This window comes from Prunus persica, chromosome G5 (assembly GCF_000346465.2).
Source record: "Prunus persica cultivar Lovell chromosome G5, Prunus_persica_NCBIv2, whole genome shotgun sequence".
Classification (NCBI taxonomy): Eukaryota; Viridiplantae; Streptophyta; class Magnoliopsida; order Rosales; family Rosaceae; genus Prunus; species Prunus persica.
The window spans coordinates 9,023,509-9,046,013 of record NC_034013.1 but is presented as its reverse complement, the minus strand read 5'-3'; the positions used below and the strand labels follow the sequence as shown (position 1 = coordinate 9,046,013).

The window sequence follows — 22,505 nt, the reverse complement described above, 5'->3', positions numbered from 1 at the left end:
GAGGCAAATGAGGACTATATAGAGATTCTTATAGGATTTTGAATGAAGGGTAAGGACTCTTAATCACATAGTCGTGTTAAAACTGACATGAATTGCAGCGGGTTTGAGTTGATTTTTCAATTTGTCCCCGCATTCTTCAGTTCTTCTTATTTTCTAGGCAACCGTTGTTCGTGGGTTAAACCGTTCTTCACCCCTCCCCTGTGGTAGCACAGCACGACTCATTTTTTCTTTTTATTAAGTCAGTGGTGTTTTATTAAGTCAAGTTCAAATTAAAGGATGAAATGAAACAAAACAAACAAAAGCTCTTCTCTCAATCACATGATCCTTTATAGCTGTTATAAAAATACATTCCTGCACTGCATAGAAAAAGGGGAAGTTATGAGTAAAAAGCCAAACCAAACCCAACCCAACCCAAGTCGGCAAGTCACCACCTTCACAACGCCAAACCTAAAACATGGAAACCCCACCCGTTGCATGCACATTCACCTTGGGCCCACCAACTCAAAGCCCTAGCCCACACGTGTCAAAACCGTTGTCTTCTTTTGCATGCACCTCACACCAGACCACACCACACCCCGCCACTTCACCAGTCTCTACCTTTTATACTCTCACACCACCCTTCTCATCAATCTCCACACACCACCTCTCTCTTTTCTTCATTTCCTCCTTTTCTTCGCCCCCAGTTTCTAAATTTAGCCCTTGGGTTTTCTTCATGGCGGTGGTCCAATATCAGTCCAGGTTGATCCTGTTGCTGGTTCTGTTTGTGCTGCTCGTAGGAGGCGGCCGAGTCGCCCGGTTGGACCTGTGGGACTCTACAATCCGGTTGCCTTCAGATAAGGATAAACCGGAAGATGCTAATCACAAGGAAGCTGGAACAAGATGGGCGGTTCTTGTTGCCGGTTCATCTGGCTATGGAAATTACAGGCATCAGGTATGTATGTGATAATTAAGCAAGATTATTATTTATAAATTTTTAGTGTTGAGGTTTTACATATTAAATTATTTATATATATGCAGGCCGATGTTTGCCACGCATACCAGCTGCTGAAAAAAGGTGGGTTGAAAGAGGAAAACATAGTGGTATTTATGTATGATGACATCGCCAACCATGAAATAAATCCCAGGCCTGGGGTCATCATCAACCATCCACAAGGTCAAGATGTATATGCCGGTGTGCCTAAGGTACAGTTTTTCATTTTATTATTATTATTATTATTATTATTTTGTGAATTTATTTTATTTTATTTGTATGATCAGTTGCACCATAGATAATATTATCTCCCTTATTTAAGTAATTAAAAGTTTCGACCAAAAAAAAAAAAGAAGTAATTAAAGTGGGTAAGGGGTCTTAGGTTTGTCAAATCAAAGCTGCCAAGTGGATGTAACTAGCTAATTGATTATCAAGGACAAAGCAAGAGCTTGTATTAAAAGCTAAATACAATGTTTAGAGGACAAAAGAGTTGGGCCCTACTTGACTGATCTTTATCAGTAGCTTTTCTTCTTCTTCTTTTAATATTTCTTAAAGCTTCCCAAAAAAAAAAAAAAGATTCCAAATTCTAGTGTCGAAGGATCAATTTTAGATTATACCAAATGAAAAAATAAATAAAAAAAAGAAAATGCTTGTAGCATGGTCTTGAGTGGTGAACTTTTGCTGCTGGAAGCAGTGCTATTTGGCATCTTGCTTTTGAAAGCATCTTGAATTTTTTTTTTTTTTGGGTCGAAATGCACTTTCATTAACGAAAGGGAAAGGTAAGGGTAAGATGATAGAGTGAGGGAAAAAAAGAAGGTAAATTTCCACATCATGATTGATGACATTGATATATGACCTATGTGTCTTGATTGTGTAACTTTTAAGCATTCATTTCTAGATTTCAGAATGTTTGTTGGATGCTTGGATTGGATTGGGTCGTTTCATTTGGATCTGAAAATGCTCTTCATATCCACATGAAAATATTTTTATAGAAACTCATTTTTCAAACTTAATTTAAAAAAACAAAACATTATTTTTTTAGTACAAATGAAACGATAGTCTAAACTACAGGGAAGGGGGTTTCTCACATATACATTACTGCGGTGTCATGGGAGTTCAAACATGAGACTACTAGTCTGCAACAAAACTTGGTGGTCTACTTTTAAATTTTCTTTTTCCCTTTCAGTTCCTTAATTTTTTATTTTTTTTGGTTTTTATTTTAGGCTTATTTTGTTAAAGGGTAAAGTTAGGATTAAAAGCAACATGATCAATAGAGGTAAGAGACTGGTTCATCTTAGGTTCAAAGTCTCATGGACACATATATAATCACTGTAACAAAAATAAACATTATTTTGGCCTAAAATAGAATTCTCATATATACATAAGTGTCTTGGATATTTTTTTTTACCTTTTGTATCTTTTTTTTTTTGGTTGAGAAATTGGGGCAGTAGGCCCACATGAAGCCCAAGGACATGGGGATCAATTCAGACACAGAACAGCCCGCCCAAGGCCTGCAGCGGCCATTTACAACCTCTGCCACTGATGCAGTGTAGAGTATGAACAAAAGTGACTGATTCTACCTAATCCCAGTTAGAAAACAGAGCAATTATCCAAGTGTGAAATATACTTGAGAGTTATGATTGCCCTTTTTACATTTTAACATAAGTTTGGTAAGCCTTAGTGCTAAAGTTAGCAATTGGTGGCTACGTGTTACTGTGGTAGTAGTTGTCACCTGGTTGTTAATTAAGCTTCAGTTTAATCGAAATCCCATAAGTTTTCGGGTTGATTATATTGGTTTTGGGTAATCCAGGATTACACTGGTAAGCAAGTAACTGCCGCAAATCTGTATGCAGTTCTTCTTGGGGACAAGAAAGCTGTGAAAGGTGGAAGTGGTAAGGTTGTGGATAGCAAACCTAATGACAGGATCTTCTTATACTACTCAGATCATGGGGGTCCTGGTGTTCTTGGTGAGTTCAGTCCCTCTTCTTTTACGTTCATACCATATCATTATTATTTTTTATTTGTTACATAAAAAGGGATTGAATACTTGACTCTATCCTTAAATCCTAATCCTAACCCAATTCCGACCGTTGGCTAAACCAACTGCTTATATTGTGTCATTATTTTCATTTTTGGACAGTATTATATCACTGGTTGTTTTTATAAATATTGTATCACTATTTGATTCATACCTCCTTTAAATGGTATTTTTCTCTCTTTTTTTGCACAAGGAATTAAGTTAGGTTCTATCCATAACATGCTAACTCATGTGCATTTCAAGTTGGAATCAATCTGAGCAGAGATGATGACAACTATACCAACCTTACTCCTCATTTTGGATCTGTAGAAAGAAATGTTGTAAAAATGAGAGTGAGGACTCACCAATTTTCAATATGATTGTAGGGATGCCAAATATGCCTTTTCTTTATGCCATGGATTTTATTCAAGTTTTGAAGAAGAAACATGCATCAGGGAGCTATAAAGAGATGGTAAGAAGGTTGCCTTTTTTCACTTCGTTTTGGTATTCATCGATATGACAGCTAACTGATTGAGTTCTTTCTGCGCTGTTTGCAGGTTATATATGTAGAAGCATGTGAGAGTGGGAGCATATTTGAAGGCATAATGCCCAGCGACCTAAACATTTATGTGACTACAGCATCAAATGCACAAGAGAACAGCTTTGGAACTTACTGTCCTGGAATGGACCCCTCACCACCACCCGAATACATCACTTGCTTAGGCGATTTGTACAGTGTTGCTTGGATGGAGGATAGGTATGAAATTTTGGTCTTTCCAAGATAAGTAAGTTTCTAACAACTTTCAAAATAAGAAACTAATTTAGTAGAAATTATTTGGGACAAACGAAGCGAGGAATAGAGGAAACACGATTAGAGGCTTCTACGTAACCTTTTATAAGTCGTTTCTTTAACTTTCCTTTTCCTTGAATTTGCAGTGAGAGACACAATCTGAAGAAAGAAACAATTAAACAACAATATCAGAATGTGAGGTCACAAAAACTTGGACCGAATTTTCAGCTTATGGAGTTAATGTTGAAGCCAAGCTTTTGTGTATGGGATTTTTTATTTGCAAAGTTGTGTTTGTGTAGGTAAAGAAACGGACTTCCAATTCCAACAATTACGATGTGGGATCACATGTGATGCAATATGGGAGCAAAAACATTACAGTAGAAAAGCTGTATTTGTACCAAGGTTTTGATCCTGCCTCTCTGAACTTCCCTCCTAATAATGGCCAATTAGAAAAGCCCATGGAAGTTGTCAACCAGAGAGATGCAGAGCTTTTCTTCATGTGGCAAATGGTGACCTCCATCCCCCAGATATTATTTTGTTGTATATTTAGATTTAAAGTGCTAAATTAGGTGAGGTTGCTTGATCTTGGTGCATTTTTTACTCGTTTGTTTTCAACAGTACAAAAGATCAGAGCATGGGTCAGAAAAAAAGACACACATCCTCGAGCAGATTAAAGAGACAATGGGGCACAGGACTCACTTAGATGCAAGCATTGAATTCATAGGAACATTTCTCTATGGACCTGGAAAAGGTTTCTCCACACTTAATTCCGTGAGAGCACTTGGTCTGCCCCTTGTTGACGATTGGGAATGCTTAAAATCTATGGTAATAACTAGCAACTAACCATTTAATTGATTCCATTATCGCATTCATTACTTAATTGTCATGGTCAAAACTTGAATTGCAGGTTCGAGTGTTTGAAACACAGTGTGGATTGCTGACTCAGTACGGCATGAAACACATGCGTGCATTCGCCAACATCTGCAACAGCGGTGTAACTCAATCCGAAATGGAGGAAGCTTGTTCTGCTGCCTGCAATGGCCATGACCCGGGCCAATTGCATCCTTCAAACAAAGGCTACAGTGCCTAAATGTTGAAAATATGTAAGGTCTTAGTAGCAGGATAAAGATGTCACAACCTCAACAGTGTCGAGATGCCTAGCATCTACTCAAGAATCAAACCAGAAATGTCAAATTATTAATGTAATAGTTGTATAAAACTCGTGTATGTAAGTTGGTAGGTATAAAAGTTTGGGGATCAAATAATATTTGGTTTAGTGGCTGAGCTTGGAATCAAATTTACTTTGATGCATGAACATGGGTTGCAGGTATCTCAGCATGAGGAACAATTCTATGGGTTTATTCCCAATTGGGGAAGAAAATAAACCAAAGCAAGGAGAATCAGAGGTTGAGTTGCCTCAGATTTGTGGCACTATGCCACGTTGCTCTCTCTTTACCTCTTGTTCCGAAGGGTCGGTCCACGCGGTTATTACAATTTTTTCGGTTATGTGTATTTTCTTTTTTTTAAAGGGATGGGGGACCAAAGGTTCACCATCAGCAAGACCAGAATCAAATTTAAGATCTTCATCAAGGATTATTATGGGGACCAAAGGAGCTTTGCCCAATTTGCATTTTGCTGAAAAGCAAAAGCAACTTTGGTGTTCCATGGTAATTCAGCAATTTGGCTCCTGTGGATGGCTCTCTTAATTGGAAGGTGATATGTTACCTAGAAAGGTTACAAAGGTTGTGGATTTGCTGGAAATAAACAAGTATTAAGAATAATTATAAGTCCTGGTGTTGGATACAAAACAAGAAATGCACTTGGGTTTAGATTAAAGCTCTTCACTTGACCTAATTTTAACTCATTTTTCTCGTGGTTCAATTATTCTCATACTTTAAAAGTATGCTTAAATCTCATCATGCATACATTCTCTTCTATCTTTACTTGGGTTCAAATTAATGCACATTTCAACTACTTGTTTATATTTTTATTAGTCCAATAGACCCCAACGTGGTCGTGTTGCAATTGTTTAACACATTAGTTAAGCTAAAAGCCTCAAAGTAGTGGCATGTTTAGGAATATTTCTACGTGCCAGCAGGAAAATACAACCAATTATCTTAATCTCATTTGAGAATTTCATTAAACCCCTTATGAGGAAAAATAACAATGATAAACCAAATTGTTGGGCCAAATTAATGAAAAGAGTTTTGTCCTTGTGAGGACAGACCCAGCGTCCTCTTTACCTAGATGTGTCGATGCTTCGAAGTTGTACATGTACTTACCTAGTTAACTGAGGATCAGTTGACATCCGCCCAATACATTAAATTCGTAACTTTCAAAGTTTGTGAAATTAGATATTTATCAGTAAATTATATATATTAGTATCAGACGCAATACAAATATACTATAAATGCATCAACAAGCCATGTCCCAATAAATTTGTAACGCTCAGAATTCACAATTTTGTCCCAACATTCCTAAAGCCCCTAAAAGTGGTAACGTAAAAGTAACATTCAACACAAGGTATTAGAAAACCCCTGAAAAAGGGTAGATGACTTCAATATTCACAGTATTTAGTGGGAAACAATATTTAATATTAGGGTAAAATTTAACCCTCTACTTCCTTGAAAGAGAAAAAAGAAAAGTAAAAAAAAAATCAAAATCATTGTCATGAATATGGACCATCGTGACATTTACCGAAATTGCCACCCGCACTAGCGACGGCTTTTCCTTCTCCGCCTTGGGCATTGATCCCCTGCGGCAATCTTCATCTGCACCTTCTCAAACTCCGAAACCTCACATGGTATCACGATCCGACCCGGATGATTGAACCCATAAACCTTCTCAGCCTCCTTCAACAGGTCCCCAAACAGCGGGTGATTAAAGTACATCACAGGCACTAAATACCTCTGCGTGTCATCACCTGATTCGCCCACGTACACAGCTAGATGCCCTTTCGGTACAGAAACCGGTTTTGCAACTTTGGTTTCAACAGGGGCTTCACGGATCCGAATATAACCCGAGTTTGCGGAACAGAGCTGCTTTGCTCCACGCCGAAGAAACCGAGCCAAGGTGAAGAATTTGGAAATGGGGTTGTAGTTTTGGGTCGGAGGCTCCAGTCTCTGGCACCGGTTCGGGTCTTTTCTGGGTCGGATAATCCATTTGAAGATTCTCACTAGCTTGTGTCTTAGCCTGAAACCTCTGTTCTTTCTCATGCTTAGTTTGGTCTCAACAAGAAGAAGGACCCGAAATTAAAGATTTTGGACAAATGGGTCTGTATTAAAAACGAGTTTCTGAATTTGGTTTGTGTTTAATAAGATGGGTACATGAAAATGTTATAGAAGAACATACAGAGCTTTGTGTGGGTTTTGAGCTGGTTTTATAGTGTAAGGTTTGAGATGGTGGCTATGGAAGTGGTAGAGATTATTGGGTAGGAGAATGATGAGAATATGATTCCTTGGGAATTCAGAGAATCATATGTATATATGAGAGAGAAGAGGTGGTCGGCACACGGTGTATAATTTTGGAGTGTGGGAGAAAATGAATTTAAATATGGGAGAGTGGCACAGAAAATGGTAGGAGAGAGAGAGAAGTAAATTGATATAATCAATTATCAAGTACTTGAAAACGTACGGATGCATTTGTATAATGGAGTTGTTTAATGCACTACTTAGTTTGATGAGAAACAAATTGTCTGTCATCTTATGTTCTTAGCTACATGTTGTTAGTTTATTAGACTGTAAATTCGGACCACATGATTAAGTATGATTTTGGCTAATCAACCATCTAGATTTACATCTAACATAATAAACGATTAGAATATTATTCAATAAAGAAAAAAACTATTCATTAATTTTTAACTGTTGTAAGAGGTGAGAAGTAAATTAAAATATTGACACCAAAAGCAAAATATAAAAGAGGATTCACTATCACTCCCAAAGAAAGAGAGAAAAAAAAAAAAGAGGATTGGGACAAATTAAAAGCTCCTCTTTGAAATGTCCAAAATCCAAGTTGAAGAGTCGCTTGATCGATCGATCTTTTGGGAAAGGTCGAGGGGTCGCATTTGAAATGTTAATGGAGGGCTCTTTATAATTTTTGCTGTCGTATGTATTATATTAAGATTTTTTTGTTGCTGAAGCTTTGGCTAGGAGTCTCTGTCTCAGACACTGACCTCATATTTTTCTTTAGATTTATTCAAGATTCCCCCACGTATACAATTCATTGGTAGAGTCAAAAACCCAAGTAGGTATTTTTTTTTTGGATTAATATTATTTTCTGGTTGGACTATTCTATGATGAAGACCTTGTTCCATGTGCCACAGTTGTTTAAAAATAGTGTACGTATGAGCTTTCTTGAATTGCCAAATAGCTCAGGAAATTATGGAATGGAAGCCCCAAAACCAAACCTAATTTTGGTCACTTTTTCTGTTGTTTTTCTTTTGGGTCTTTGAATACGAAAAGTTTGAGACCCCTTTGGATTTTCAACATTGAAATCAACCACACCACACGTATCTTCTCTGGTGGTCCTTCATTTATAATGAAACATGTTTCCCTCATTTTGGCTGCACTGTAGTTACGTTTGCCTTTTTAGTTCCCCAAATTTTTTTCCAGTTACAAAAAATTAAGACTTGAAAAAACAAATTGTGCATATATTAAGTTGTAGATCATCTCTATAACAGAAATGAAAATCAACACAAACTATTTAGATCATACCGTATATTATGTCATGAAAAGGATCCATATAATATAGATGGATTTTACTCGTGTTAGAGATGCGATCCATAATGTAGTCAATAAATACGATTCAAAATAACTTTATATGAAAACGTATGATATATATTTCGGAAAGAATAGAGCAGTATTGTATTGTGCATGAAAGTATAGAGCAAGCTGTTTTGTGCATGAAAGAACAAAACGGCAATTTGTTAGGCCAAAAGACAAGGAAACTGAAAGGTAAGAAGTTGGGGGTTCTGTTTAGGCTTTGCTAGGTTTCTTGGACTGGCCCCAAGATGCCTAACCAACCAAAAAATATTTAACCCTTTTTTTTTTTAAACCATAGAACAACAGTTACTAATTTTGACTAGTCATTAAATCTAGCCGTAAGATTAGTAGAAAATGAAATTAAGAAAAAAATATTAAATGATATAATAACTCATTGTTACTTGTATAAGTCGATTTGCTTGCTTCTATTGCTAAATTGCACCGTACTTTTTACTCAACTCCAGCTGAGCAATATTGTACGTAGAGTGTACGAAAGTGTTGACTGCAACATTCTACATATAAACGATTATTCGTCTTTGTAGAGATTTGACCACGCCACCTACACTTTGGCTCTTCATGAATTCATAAGACGAGTATGTATGACAATCGTAAGACGAGAGTTTTTTCCATCGATTATATTACAGGAAATCGAACTCTCGACCTATCATAATCCTAACTCATTATCTCACTTTCCTTCAACATTTGAACTAATCCCAAAGGTTTAAAATTATAGAGCTAATTAAGGCTCGTCATCTTATGCTTAGTTTAATCATGATGACGACAAATTTGATCAACATGTGTGTCTAAGCATTGTCAGATAACAGATTAACATAAACCAACATGCCGTAGGCATCTTTGATCTTCTGACTCCCTTTTCCACCATGCATGCATGCGTGGTAGAGATCAAAGAGTAGCTCAGCTTCAATTTCGAATATTATTTTTGTTTTTTTCTAATATATATGGTCGAAAACCTACTGGCCAACATTATGAATCAGAATTTAATGAATTAGGGTTTAAACAATAATCTTTTGGTTAAAACTGTGTTCTCAAATACGACAACTTTTCTTCGTACGTACGTTATTCTACCCCGCCAGCAACCACTTTTTTGGATTTGTGTTTGATCACAAGTTTGTAAAGAGACAAGTTAATTTGATCCGTAGTACTTCCTTTGTTGGAGACAACATATAAAACGATTCTTAATTACAATTAATTAATGTTATTTACAGATCATTGTTTGTTTAATATAGAATCTTTACAGGCTGGTGCTTTTTTCATTATTTTTAAATTACTAATATTCTATGTGTATAATTATATATTATATTAATTCTGAAAATAATAATTAATGATTATTTCCAAGTCTTTTTGACTTAAGGCCTGCTATCTGAAATGTTGTTTAGGCATGGCCAGCCCAGTTTCATGGAACTTGTGAGAGTGAGATAGGATAGTTGGGCTGGGTTTGAGCAGTTTCTTAAAGCCCAGTTTCATGGCATCATATCTAAATTAATGTTGAAATAATCTGAATAAATAAATAAACTCTTAGATTGGGGTCCTGGTCCAGAAGGTTGGGAAGTGCCTCTCGGAAGGGCAACCTGTTTTCTGCCCTCAAAATGTGAACACAATGGAGGGCACATCGCCTACATTGATGCCCTTATCTTGTGGAAGGCCCACAAGGGATTGGTATTTGGTACCTCATCATCCACCTTAACTTCTTTATGGGACAAAAGTTAATTATCTTTGGAATATATTTATTTATATGTATGACCTTGGGAGAGCTCTGCCTCCCTCTTTTAGGAGGACAGTTCACACACTCCCAAGAACCAACGTCTCTAAACCACGAGTGCCCTTCAGTTCAAGGGCTTTCAGACAAAGCAACAGACATGGCAAGCTGGCCTTTCATTTCATCTATACAAATAAAAAAAATAAAAAGCTATGCCTTTCCTAGAGAGCTCTATTTGTAATTTCTCTTCAATTTCCTTCTAGATGTATAATGATTCGATTAGCTTACCTTTTTGTTTTTAATTTTTTTTTTATAAATTATTTAATGTTACTTTGAATGATTAATTTGATGGTTCATACAGATGAGTACAATTATATAACATCTTGTGAGTTGGATTGAACTAATCGATTTCATTTAAACTGGATAAATATTCTGGTCGTTATTTGATATGCTGAGATTGAATTTATTAAATTAGATATATGTTTAATATATTGTGTCTTACAAGTCTTATCTAGAGGAGTGTGACTCATAAATATTAATTTAGACTCAACTCCAATCCAATTCAAGCCGAATTCATATAATTAATAAACTACAATAAGCTCCTACTATATAATGATGGAAATGATGATAAGTTTGACTCCTGAAATTCTGTGCTTAATTCGTTACCCCACCAACTTCAACCTTTGCCACATCTCTGCCTCAATCCAACATCTTCCACTTTTAGCAAGACAAAACAAAATATTCAATTAATCTTTCTGTGCATGCCAAGGCCCTAATCTGTTACACCCATTTTAGAAACGTGGGCTGTATAAAACCAACAGGGAATGGTGCTCTGTCTGGTCTCCATATGCTTCTCCTTCTTCATTGCAAAACTAAATTTGTCACGAGAATTAGGGTTACTAATTACTTATTAGTTTTTTCTTGTGTTTGGGCTTTTGGCCCCTTTTACCAAAAAAACAAAATAAAATAAAAAAACAAATATAACATCATAAATGAGGTCAATAAAACGTACATTTAACTTTTCACTCTTGATTATGCCACATTATTATTGTGCAATTTGCCGGGATATAATTGTTTTATAAGATGGTAATTATCCCAAGCTCCATTATCTTCACCCTTTATTTGTTCTCATTTCTTAATCTTATTATTCATGCCATAATTGGTATGATTATTCTGACGGCGACACATAAACCAAAATGCAATCATAATCTTTGCTGCCGTTAACATTATCATTATTTATTTATTTCATTTTTATTTTTATTTTTCCATTCCTAACTTAGCAATCAACACTCCTAAAAAGAGCCACAGTCCCACAACCATATATAATTTTTTTTCTTATAAAAAAGACATTGAAATTGTAATAATGCCACTATGTGCATGTGTTTTTGTGCCCGAAGTTGACCTATTAAGTCAACATTCAAATTTACCTAATCAAAATAATTCTATTTTCTGCAGACGATGATAATTAATCAAATTGGTGGTGGGTTTACCATATATATTATAATTAAATGAGTTATTTTTTAAAATAAATTTAACCAAAAATATTTATGAGATTTGGAGAAATTGAGTACTTGTAGGCCCTTGGAGAAAGACATATATCATATGTAGTTGTAAAACCATTTTATAAGGTTTCAATGAATTCTTGCACACTCAAATTCTAATGTAATTACCACTTTAAATTTTCTTGGTAAATCAATAGGCGCTATGTACCATCGGATTTGCAGTGTGCTGCGTAATCTTATCATTTATAAAAGAATAAAATAGTAACTAGATAGTGTTGATTGTGGGAACATTGATTTTTTTCAACCATTCAGATGGTGACACATGAAAAATGGAATATGCCCTAGTTCAAATAATTGTGTTAATTATATCTGTGTTATAAATCAAGAGGAAATTGGAGAGGAAATTGAGAGATAGAGAAAGTAAAGAAACTGAGTTTCTTCATTCTCATTTCTGATATCTGTGTGTATTTACAAAGGAAGGGTTCACACCCTTTTGTAGGCAGAGCCTTCCAACATGTGGGCTCCACCTGATAATTTACAACACTCCCCCTTGGAGACCACAAATGGTATGGAACATGTCTCGTTAAAAACCTTGCCAGTAAAAACCCAGTGGGACAAAAACTGGTCAAAGGAAAAAAGAGTACATAATCATGTGTAACATAAAATTCTGTGTATATTGACGCGCGTGCGACACTGCCTCGTTAAAACCTTGCCAGGAAAAATCCAGTGGGATAAAAACCTGGACGAAGGAAAAAGAGTACAGTGTTTGAAGATCTTTATTGATAGCACGCTCCCCCTGATGCTTGGCAAAATATCTTTAAGTCATACTGTTGATCACCTTTCTGAATATCGTAGTTGACACTGCTTCTGTGAGTCAATCTTGAGCGACACTGCCTCGTTAAAACCTTACCAGGAAAAACCCAGTGGGATAAAAACCTGGATGAAGGAAAAAGAGTACAGTGTATGAAGGTCTTTATTAAAACCACGCCCCCCTGATGAATATCTCCCCCTGAAAACTTCATGACTAGCTTTTTCCAGCAAGCGACCATAGAGATTTTCAGTGTCCGCATATCTAATAACACTTGGGCTATTTGTAAGTTCACTCAAAAATATACCCGTATATGGTGTTATGCTGAGATTGCATCAAATATGCCTCACATCATCCCAAAATGATGGTGATGGAGTTGAGCTCTATCTGGAAATACGATGTACGGTCCAATATACTTCCGGAAAATCCTTAAAGTGTCCAACGGATAATCCTCATAAAAAAATGCTTCAATACTTTCTTAGTATAAGTAAGAATCTCGTTGGCATAATGCTCGATTTTAAGTCGAGACAAATATTAATGTGTTGCAATCACATTATAATCAATGTACTCACTGAGGTAATTTATGCATATTAATATTGAGTACAAATTTTGTGCTTCAAACACGTCTTTTAGGGACTTGCTTTATGCAATGTCAATCCTCTCAACGGATTTTGTTTAAAAAGGGATTAAACTTTATGACACATTATATAGCTTTTACTCAGCTATTTATACATCTTTAGGAAATTGCTTCTGGCGATATGCTCCGTGCATTTAATAACCCTTAAAGATAATATGTTGGTCTCCGTAATTGTGTAATAAGGGGGGCACAATTGAATCTGTAAATATGGAGAAAAACCCAACATTCCTTGTTTCTGCCAGAAACAGTGTGTCATACAAAGTAGGTATATTCCCTTTTATTCCGAACACCCAAGTATAAATTTCAGTATTAACATCTTTTGGGGTTCGTACTGTGGGTTTGTTCTTTCACGTTCATTCTCATCTATAATGGAATTACCTCATTCCATTTTGGCCAATAATATTGTCGACATTTAATAATTGAACCTGGTTCCAATCAACACAGCCCATTGATGATTTGAGTAGCTACTCCAAAACCAAAAATTGTCATTCATCAATTCATGATCAAAAATTGTCATTCATCAATTCATGATCCCACCATTCTCATGTGCATGCGCATGCATCAATTATAAGCATTTCTTTGCTTTTGGGTACCCAAGCCACTTCATGGGGCTTTTATTATGTGAGAATGTGTATTATAACCTCCATTGGAGCGTTATTTAGCAGTAGGGCGTGGATAATCTCCATTTAGGGAGTTGGAACATCTAGAACCCATATATCTGTCGTGCTGAAGGCATGCCACAGATTAATACATACATGTCAATTAATTTCTGGGACCTTAACCCATATTATGGGACTTTAACCCATATAATTTGCTACGCATTAGGCGTGCATAATATCAATATTGACATGTCAAAGGATTGTCCTTTCGGGACTTCAATCCACATCATTTGCTACGCAACAGGCGTGCATCATATTGATCACTGCCATACCCATATTCTGTTCTTATGGGACTTTAATCTGTGCAGTGTATTATTAATGTATCCAACTTACAATCTGTAAAATTTGCATTAATAATTCATGGATACATACAAGCCATTCTTTTGGAACTGACTTATCTTCCCATTTGGTTACCTTTCAAGATAAAATATCAAATAAGTATATAAGCATAAAATAACACAAGTATTGCTTACATCCTTAGGTGGGAGAAACTTTTCTCAAGTATCATTCAAGCTTGTATCGGTCCAGTAACGCTTGATGATCTAGTTATATCCTGCAAGAGCAAAAAGTCACAATTCTTCTCTCTGTCAAAAATAAATAAATAACCCTTAGAGTTAGGATCACCGTATGAATTCTTTCTTCGGATGTTCGTTCTAAAGAAATAGAATCCCTTATGAACAGAGAGTTATAAAAAGAAAGAAAAGATACAAAGATTGTGATATTGATTGCAAGGTAAGGTAAGCAATCAAGGAAGGAAGCTGGTGGGAGCAAACAACAAGCTCTCATTTCTCCTAGTCTAGAAGGACCTCAGGAGATTAGAGCTTAAGGTCGCCTTCACAGTTCCCGGATGTGGCGGCAACGTGATCAGGGATAGTCTCGCTTCCTGAATGGATGATCAGAGATAGTCTTGCTTCTCGGGCATATTGAGTGCTCACTGATAAGAAAAACAAGTAGATATCGCATCACTAGGTATGGAGAAAACTGGATGTCTTCTGCAAAGAAAATTTCGTTAGTAACACATTTATACACAAATACAATGAATAGATAGAACCGGTGAATTTCAAATTAACCATAGGAAAATTGCGAGATTCTCGGGATACTTTTGAAAAAGTAGCTCCGTGAAATCCGCAAAGCAAGATCGGCTTTGACGAAAATAATACTTTGAAAACGCCGAAAGTGCCGACAAACATTAATGGAGGCCACGTGAAGTTTTGGAATCTGGGAAAGAAAAAGAGAATATGGGGATCCGAAAAGATATTGGGATCCTGAAAAACTGTAGCCATATTTCCTCCTATAGATATTTCCTTTGCAAAACTTGATTGGAGCAACTGCGTTTCAACTTAACTTCCTTCATTTTCTGAAACTTTAGTTTTCTTAAGACTTTCTTCGAAACCTTCTTAAAAATGGCTTCCTCTTCTTCTTGCCCAAATTATTTCAATTTAAATGATACTCCCACAACAACCAGTGACGCCAAAGTTTGGCGTCCATCCTTTGTATCCAAAAATCGTCATCTCACAGTTAATGATTCTGTGATGATGAATGATGCTACTGCTGTCATAGTAGCTAGGAATTTCATTACTCCAATGGATGAAATGTTGTTGACAGGGAGATCAGAGGAAGTGGCTATTGATGACTCAATGGCTTTTAGCATTCAGAGTGCTGCTTCTGTTTCTAACATGGCTGATCGTTTGAGTGCCAGAGCAAACGAGGTTGAGAATTTAACAACTAAAAATTCGTCTCTCCAAAGAATGCTTCATGAGTCTCAACAGGAGGTTGAGAAACTTAAAGGAGAGAATAATGCCTTGTTGAAACTGGTGAGTTCGTACTCTGTTGATACACTGAGAAGGCTAGACATGCTGCAGGTCTCCAATGAAAGAATTTTGGGAGACCATGAGAGGCTCATGGCTAAGCTTAAGAGGCGTCGTCCTCTTCCTTCAGAGGCTTCCGGAACATAATGTATTTTTATAGATTTTACAGGGCCTGCACCTTCATTGCAAGAAAAAATCTATCTGTTGTATGTTCCTGTTATAATAATTGCGCACATTCTTAAACTTGCACCTGTGGTTTTTACGTCTTTTCAAAATGACGGTTTGGAACCTTGTGCCTTATAGGTTCAAATAACCACATCGACTCTCCCAAATTTCATATTTCAACGTATGGAACTTTTGGCCTGGGCTAAACACAAACTCAGAATTTATTCGCCCTTTTCAAGTGGACATGAAATATGAATTGAGTAAAAACCATGCTAATATCTCATATATTTGGGTTCATGAGCTTCCGACCCAGATATAACAAAATATGTGGGGAGCCTTAATTCATCATTCTCTTATGCCAAAGAAATATGTGGCGTACCACAATTTGCAATAATACCTCAAGGGTTGTCCATTTAATTGTTGGAACTTCAGGTTCTCAACACTTATATTTTGAACCTCAAGCCAAAATCATATGTTCTCATGGTATGGACATTTTTACAATTTTCTGTACATATTTCTGGACTTCAAGCCCTTACGTAATTATCCATATCTTGAAGAACTTCTGGCATCTCATTTAATTGCTCATCCATGAGTTTAAGGAATTACAGGTTCCCTTTTGTATATAGTGACGGTTTACCCAAAATGGTTAATATTTATGTATACGTCACTATTCATATATCCGGTACTATTCATGTGTACAGTACATTTGCCAGTACAGTTATCATCCATGTGTACGGCATTATGAACCAATACGGTACTGTTACATCATTAAGGAACCCCAGGTCCTTATTTACATGTCAAGAATCAAGGACCCTCAAGTCCAATCACATGTTTACAAATATAGTACCGGAGAGACTGCCAGCTCTCATATTATCATCATCAAGGATCTTCAAGTCCTGATGTAATTGTATGATGAGGATCAAGGAACTTCTGGTTCTGATCTGCATACTGTAAAAACTCATCATACAGCACAATTAATCCATAAAATAAATTGCTGGTAAATAAATTACTGGTATGGACGATAAACCCGCACCATACATTTAAATAAAAGTAAAGGCGTGGACGATAAACCCGCACCACCCTTTTAAATAAATGTGCGGTAAATTAATTTCATAAATTAAATTACTTGTTGTATGGACGTTAATCCCGCACCATACCTTAAATAAAATTAAATGTGCGGTAAAGTAAATTCATAAATTAAACGTGCTTGTATGGGCACTAATTCTGCTCCATACATTTAAATAAAAGTAAAGGCGTGGGCGATAAACCCGCACCACCCTTTAAATAAATGTAAATACGCGGTAAATTAAATTCATAAATTAAATTGCTCGCTGTATGGACGTTAATCCCGCACCATACCTTAAATAAAATTAAATGTGCGGTAAATTAAATTTATAAAGTAAACGTGCTTGTATGGGCACTAATTCTGCTCCATACATTTAAATAAAAGTAAAGGCGTAGACGATAAACCCGCACCACCCTTTTAAATAAATACTGTTGTATGGGTAATAAACCTACACCATACAGTAAATAAAATAAATGTGTGGGAAAAGTAAAGATAATTATTTGTGGGTTCTTATCAACACCACAATCAAATAACATAATATTATTATACTGAATATATTAGTGAAAGCTAGATATATTACGTTGGCTTTTCTTCTTTCCACCTGCAATCTACACTAATCATGAGTATTAAATTCTGTAGGTATTTTAATAATGTATTTAATTGAAGGAGATAGAGTGAGGCAGAGTACTTATCCCTTTATTTTCAGTGGGTGGTTTTACATGTGCAGCAGGATAGCACAACCCATTATAGCCGACAGCATATTCGTGGGTGGGGGGCTGTGATCATGCGCCTACCCGACAGCATATTCGTGGGTGGGGGGCTGTGATCATGCGCGTACCCGACAGCATAATCTCTCCACCACAGCCATTGAAGCCCAAGCCATGAAAGTCCACCCGATGCCCAAGAAGCGCAACATCACCATCAAATACAACTCAAGCAACCGAGCATCCTTAGCCTCATGAACCATAACCTTGTCTTCCATAGCCATATAGAACTTATCCCCAAAACCATCGTAGGTCACCAAGCTGGCTGTCTTCCATAGCCATATAGAACTTATCCCCAGGACCATCGAAGACGACTTCCTCGACGCCAAGGTGCAGAGGCTACCGCGGGTCAAAATCCGTGAAATGCGTGACGACTACATGAAGTTCGAGCTCCGTGACACCGACGCCAGCGTCGCCAACGCGCTCCGGCGAGTGATGATCACCGAGGTCCCCACCGTCGCCGTCGCAGGAGTCGCAGTCACGTGAGAAGCACCTAAAGCTTCAAAAATGGTGAAGCTCAGCCCGGACTGCTCCAACAGCTCGCTATTGAATCACTCCAGACACTCGTCCCTTACATGAAAGCACTCCCTCGCAACTGGGTGGCCCCCATTCCGTCGCACAGGGCGTGGTTAATGGCGGCTCCGAGGGTGAACCCGCCACACTCGAACACCGTGACTTGCAGCACGCACGGGTGGACCATGGCCTCGTCGGGGTTCGGGTCGGGCACCAACTGTTCGACAAAATCCGCAGCCGGGTCATCGAGGTAGTTGACGGAGTCGAGAGTGGCGTCCGAAGAGGCTGAGATGAGGAAGAGGATGCTGACGGCAATGGCGATGCCGTAGCCGACACCGACACCGACACCGGTGGCTGATGCCGGTGGGTCTGCCGTGAACATGAGAGAGAGATTGAGTTTTTGCAGCTGAGTACGCGTGGGTGGTGGGTTTGGCCAACTCCAAGGGTATTAGGTAGCCTATTGGTATGGCTGAGAGTAGGAAGAAGATCACCAGGAATTTGAGGGAGCACAGTGAAAAGCAGGCCATGCTGCTCAATTCTTGATTTTATGGGGTTTTGGTTTTTTTTTTATTTTTTATTTTTATTTCTGTGGGATTTATTTTGAAGCAGTGGAGCAGCAGAGATGGATGGAAGGAGAGAGGGATGAGAGATCTGGGTTTCATCATAAAATTCAGCTGGTATTGTTTGAAAGCGATTCGTGCTGATAACGTGTTATAAATCAAGAGGAAATTGGAGAGGAAATTGAGAGAGAGAGAAAGTAGAGAAACTGAGTTTCTTCATTCTCATTTCTGATATCTGTGTGTATTTACAAAGGAAGGGTTCACACCCTTTTGTAGGCAGAGCCTTCCAACATGTGGGCTCCACCTGATAATTTACAACAATCTGCATTTAATTGGTTAATTATCTTGACTTAAAATGGAATATCTCTCTCAAATCAAGGATTCAATTGACATCAAATTTCCTTGATATACTCTACCGTCTTATTCAAGAGAGAGAATAATTCCATTCCATAAAAGAATTATTCTCCCATAAATCATACCAAATAATGAGGCTCTATATAAAGGCAAGTTATCTTCACACATGAGGTAATTCCAAACTCCAGTAAAAAGCCCTAAGGCTCACACCACCTCTCTCTCTCCCTCTTTCTCTGTTGGCTCCGTGCCGTCTACTTTTCTCTAGGCTCCGTGCCGTCTCCCTCTCTCCCCGAAAAGAAAACTCCATTCCTTTCAGTTATATCTGCATCTCCCCTCGACCATCAATTCCACTACAGGTCCAAGCTAACCTCCCCCCCCCCCCCCCCCCCCAAAAAGCAGCGCCAAATCCACTTCAAGGAACGGCCCCTAGCCTACCTCACAACCCCATGGATGAGACTATTAGCCATCCTTATGGTCCTACGATCGAGACCCACTTTTTCAGCCTCACGGTCGAGTCTGAAGCTCTCCCTCATGGCAACGCCATTACCTTTGGCGATGACGTAGCTCAAGGTGAGACCACAAAGACCCATGGCGTCTCCACCATCCTCGGCAATCCCATCGCCACCGTGACTTAGCCGTCTTGGAGAAAGTGCAATCACATGCAACTTGGCTCCTCACAATTCTCTCCTACCGATCCATGCAGTCAAGCAGATCTTAATCGCAAGGTCGATGAGTTGACCAAGAGGTTCAAGGACCGAAAGAACTTGGCGCTTAGGTCGATCAACAATTTCAGGGAGTAAGCTCTCATTTTCACGAAAGGTTTCCTACAAAGAAAACAATGGATCTTACTTGCGCTTTCCTTTGTTATTTCAACGTTGTAGGATTCGTCCTGAGCGCCAATGTATGGAACCAATCTTGGGCCACTCCTCACAAGGTCATTGCAAACACCTTGCACATCAATGAATCATCACCTTTGTAGAGTATCATGATACTCCTAAAGTGATTCAGATGCCTTTCGGGATTAGTATCTCTTTTGAATGGTGTGAAAGAAGCTGTCGTGAACTGCCTTGGTGGAGATGCATACTCAATTTAGTCAGTGAAGGGTGAGGAGTTCACTTGGTTTACATCTCAGCGTAGATTGTCTTCCAAGTCTCTTCCAACCCTTAGGCCCCAGAGCCAATCACTCACGAGCTTCTTGACATCCTCCACTCTCAAAGGTTGTGGTTCATGCCAAGGACGTCTGTGGTGTCTGTGTCGCTGGTCTACCTCATGATTTGCTAAAGGGGGTTGTTCACTTCGACTGACCTGCCGGTGTGGCGTATTGGTGGATTGAGCTTGCGAAGGGTTTTCCGTAGCGTGTAGCTTAGAATTTGCTCTTCCGGTATGAGCTGGTGAGATTCTTCCTTCACGCTTCAGTGAGGAGGGCTACGGGGGTGGTCTCTTCGGGGGCCTAAGCTTGAATGAACGCTTCCATGTAGGCCCAAATGGGCATGAACATTAGACTGCACTCTCAACCATGAGTGCACGTTGGTCCGCGGGCCCTATCTCAAACAAATACTCATCCTACTTTGCTCGCGACTCGTGGATGTTTGTGACTCGTAAGCCTGTTGATTAACACGTTTATGTCCTCCTTCTTGCTAGCTGGTTCCTGCATATCTCATTAGGATTTTTCAAGTCGTCTGTGGTGCATTCGTCCATCCTTCTTTCCTTACCAACAGGTCCAAGTCCAAAGTCACGGATCAAGTCAATCAGCACAAGTAACAAACCAACCAAGTTGTTTTGGTCCTTAAGGGCTCATTTGGTACATCGTATTAGACTCTGGATAAGAGTAAATAGTCTATGTCAGGTGTTTGGTGTCAACTTGTATTATTTAATTACCCAACTATTTTACGGGTTGGGCTTTTAATACTCTCCTTACCTGACTAACTAATACAACCCACACACCCCGGTTTAGATAATGCACGCTTAATTATACGGCTAGGGAAAAAGAACACGCGTTCTACGAAAAAAAATCAGACGCTCTTTTCATCTTCTTCTCCCTAGGATTCTTCTCTGCTATCTTCTCCACAGGTTATTTTCTTCACTCTTCTCCAGGTATCTATCTCTCACTCTCTCTCTTTTTCATACTCTCTCTAATATGCTTCTTCTTGCTTCTTCTCTATTGTTTATATATTTCAATTTTTTATTGGAAATTAGGTTTTGAATTTTTATTTTTTGGCATTTTTTTAATCGAATGTTTTCTTTGTATGTGATATAGTGATTCAACGTTGTGGGAATATTTAGATTGTTGGTATTAAATAGAGTATTGCCACTTTTCGTCCAAAAACAAACAACTGTGCTAGTGTTGGTAGTTTAGTTGAATACATACATACTTGACGACTAGGAGAGCAAAATTACAAAATTAAAATTGTATGAACCTGAATTCTAGGAACCATTTTTTTTTTCTTTGTCAATTGCGATTAGAAAAAGCAAAGATGGACTTGTCTATTAATGACCAAATTAAGGCACTACGACTAATTTTGGAGAAAGCAAGTGATGAAAGAACATTCCTGACATTGGATGGTGCTATGAGAAAAACATTTGTTCTTCTCTTACTTGGGGCGAGGGAGCTGTGATTCACTCTTTGATGTAGTTTGGTTTATGAACAACTTTCTCTTTTGCTCTTATCACCTTAATATGTGATCACTTTGAATTATACATTATTTGGTACTGTTTTTATTAACGTAAGTATGTTGGAATTTTTATGAGATACTACAATTATGATAATGGGTTATATGAAAAAAAAAGAATCTTGGCAAAAACAATTGAAAAACAAATCTTGTCATATGAATCTTACCAAAAAAAATAAATTTGTGTCATTTGAATCTCAATTTCCATTAAAATTATCAAAGATTTTATTTATTTATTTAATTTATAAATAGTCTGATCTGATGTTATTCGAAACATCACCAAACACAGTATAACTTAGTCAGATTATTTATCCAGAACAACACCAAACGCCTTATAATATTATGGATAAATAGTCAGTACTCTCCGGAACAGATTAATACTATCCGACGGAAATTAGTCAATACAGTCCGACGTACCAAACGAGCCCTAAACCTCCTGGTCAACTCATCGACCTTGTGGTTGAGATCTGCTTGATTGCTTGGATCAGTGAAAGAGAATTGTGTGGAGCCAAGTTGCACGCTACCTAGGGTTTTGATGGAGGAGTGCCCGGGGGAACATGGACATTTTACGTGGCGGCATAGGATGGAATGGTTGCACTTGCTCGAAGATCGGTCAAGTCACGGTTGTAGCAGCGGGATTGCAGAAGATGGTGGAGGAGCCATGAGTTACTGCGGTCTTGTCGTGAGCGACGGGGTCGCCAAGGGCAATGGCATTGCAGTGGGGGAGAGCTCCAAACTTGGTCGTG

At 38.0% G+C, this 22,505-nt stretch overlaps 2 protein-coding genes across 2 annotated transcripts; one reads left to right on the top strand and one right to left on the bottom strand.

Annotated features, from left to right (window-relative positions):
- On the top strand, nt 563–5,088 carry LOC18775706 (legumain). Its single transcript, XM_007209889.2, has 9 exons — nt 563–931; nt 1,018–1,182; nt 2,781–2,937; nt 3,374–3,459; nt 3,545–3,744; nt 3,924–3,972; nt 4,077–4,286; nt 4,396–4,602; nt 4,685–5,088. Exons 1-9 carry the CDS (start codon nt 713–715, stop codon nt 4,865–4,867), a joined length of 1,476 nt encoding a protein of 491 aa, XP_007209951.1. The 5' UTR covers nt 563–712; the 3' UTR covers nt 4,868–5,088.
- On the bottom strand, nt 6,302–7,437 carry LOC18777000 (auxin-responsive protein SAUR36). Its single transcript, XM_007208768.2, has one exon. The coding sequence runs from the start codon at nt 6,990–6,992 to the stop codon at nt 6,492–6,494; it is 501 nt and encodes a 166-aa protein (XP_007208830.1). The 5' UTR covers nt 6,993–7,437; the 3' UTR covers nt 6,302–6,491.

Excerpts from the sequence above, each read along its gene's own strand:
- LOC18775706 (XM_007209889.2), top strand. The coding sequence starts at position 713 with ATGGCGGTGGTCCAATATCAGTCCAGGTTGATCCTGTTGCTGGTTCTG. Across the intron at positions 3,460-3,544 it reads CAGGGAGCTATAAAGAGATG|GTTATATATGTAGAAGCATG; the intron begins GTAAGAAGGTTG and ends CGCTGTTTGCAG. Across the intron at positions 3,745-3,923 it reads GTTGCTTGGATGGAGGATAG|TGAGAGACACAATCTGAAGA; the intron begins GTATGAAATTTT and ends TTGAATTTGCAG.
- LOC18777000 (XM_007208768.2), bottom strand. The coding sequence starts at position 6,992 with ATGAGAAAGAACAGAGGTTTCAGGCTAAGACACAAGCTAGTGAGAATC.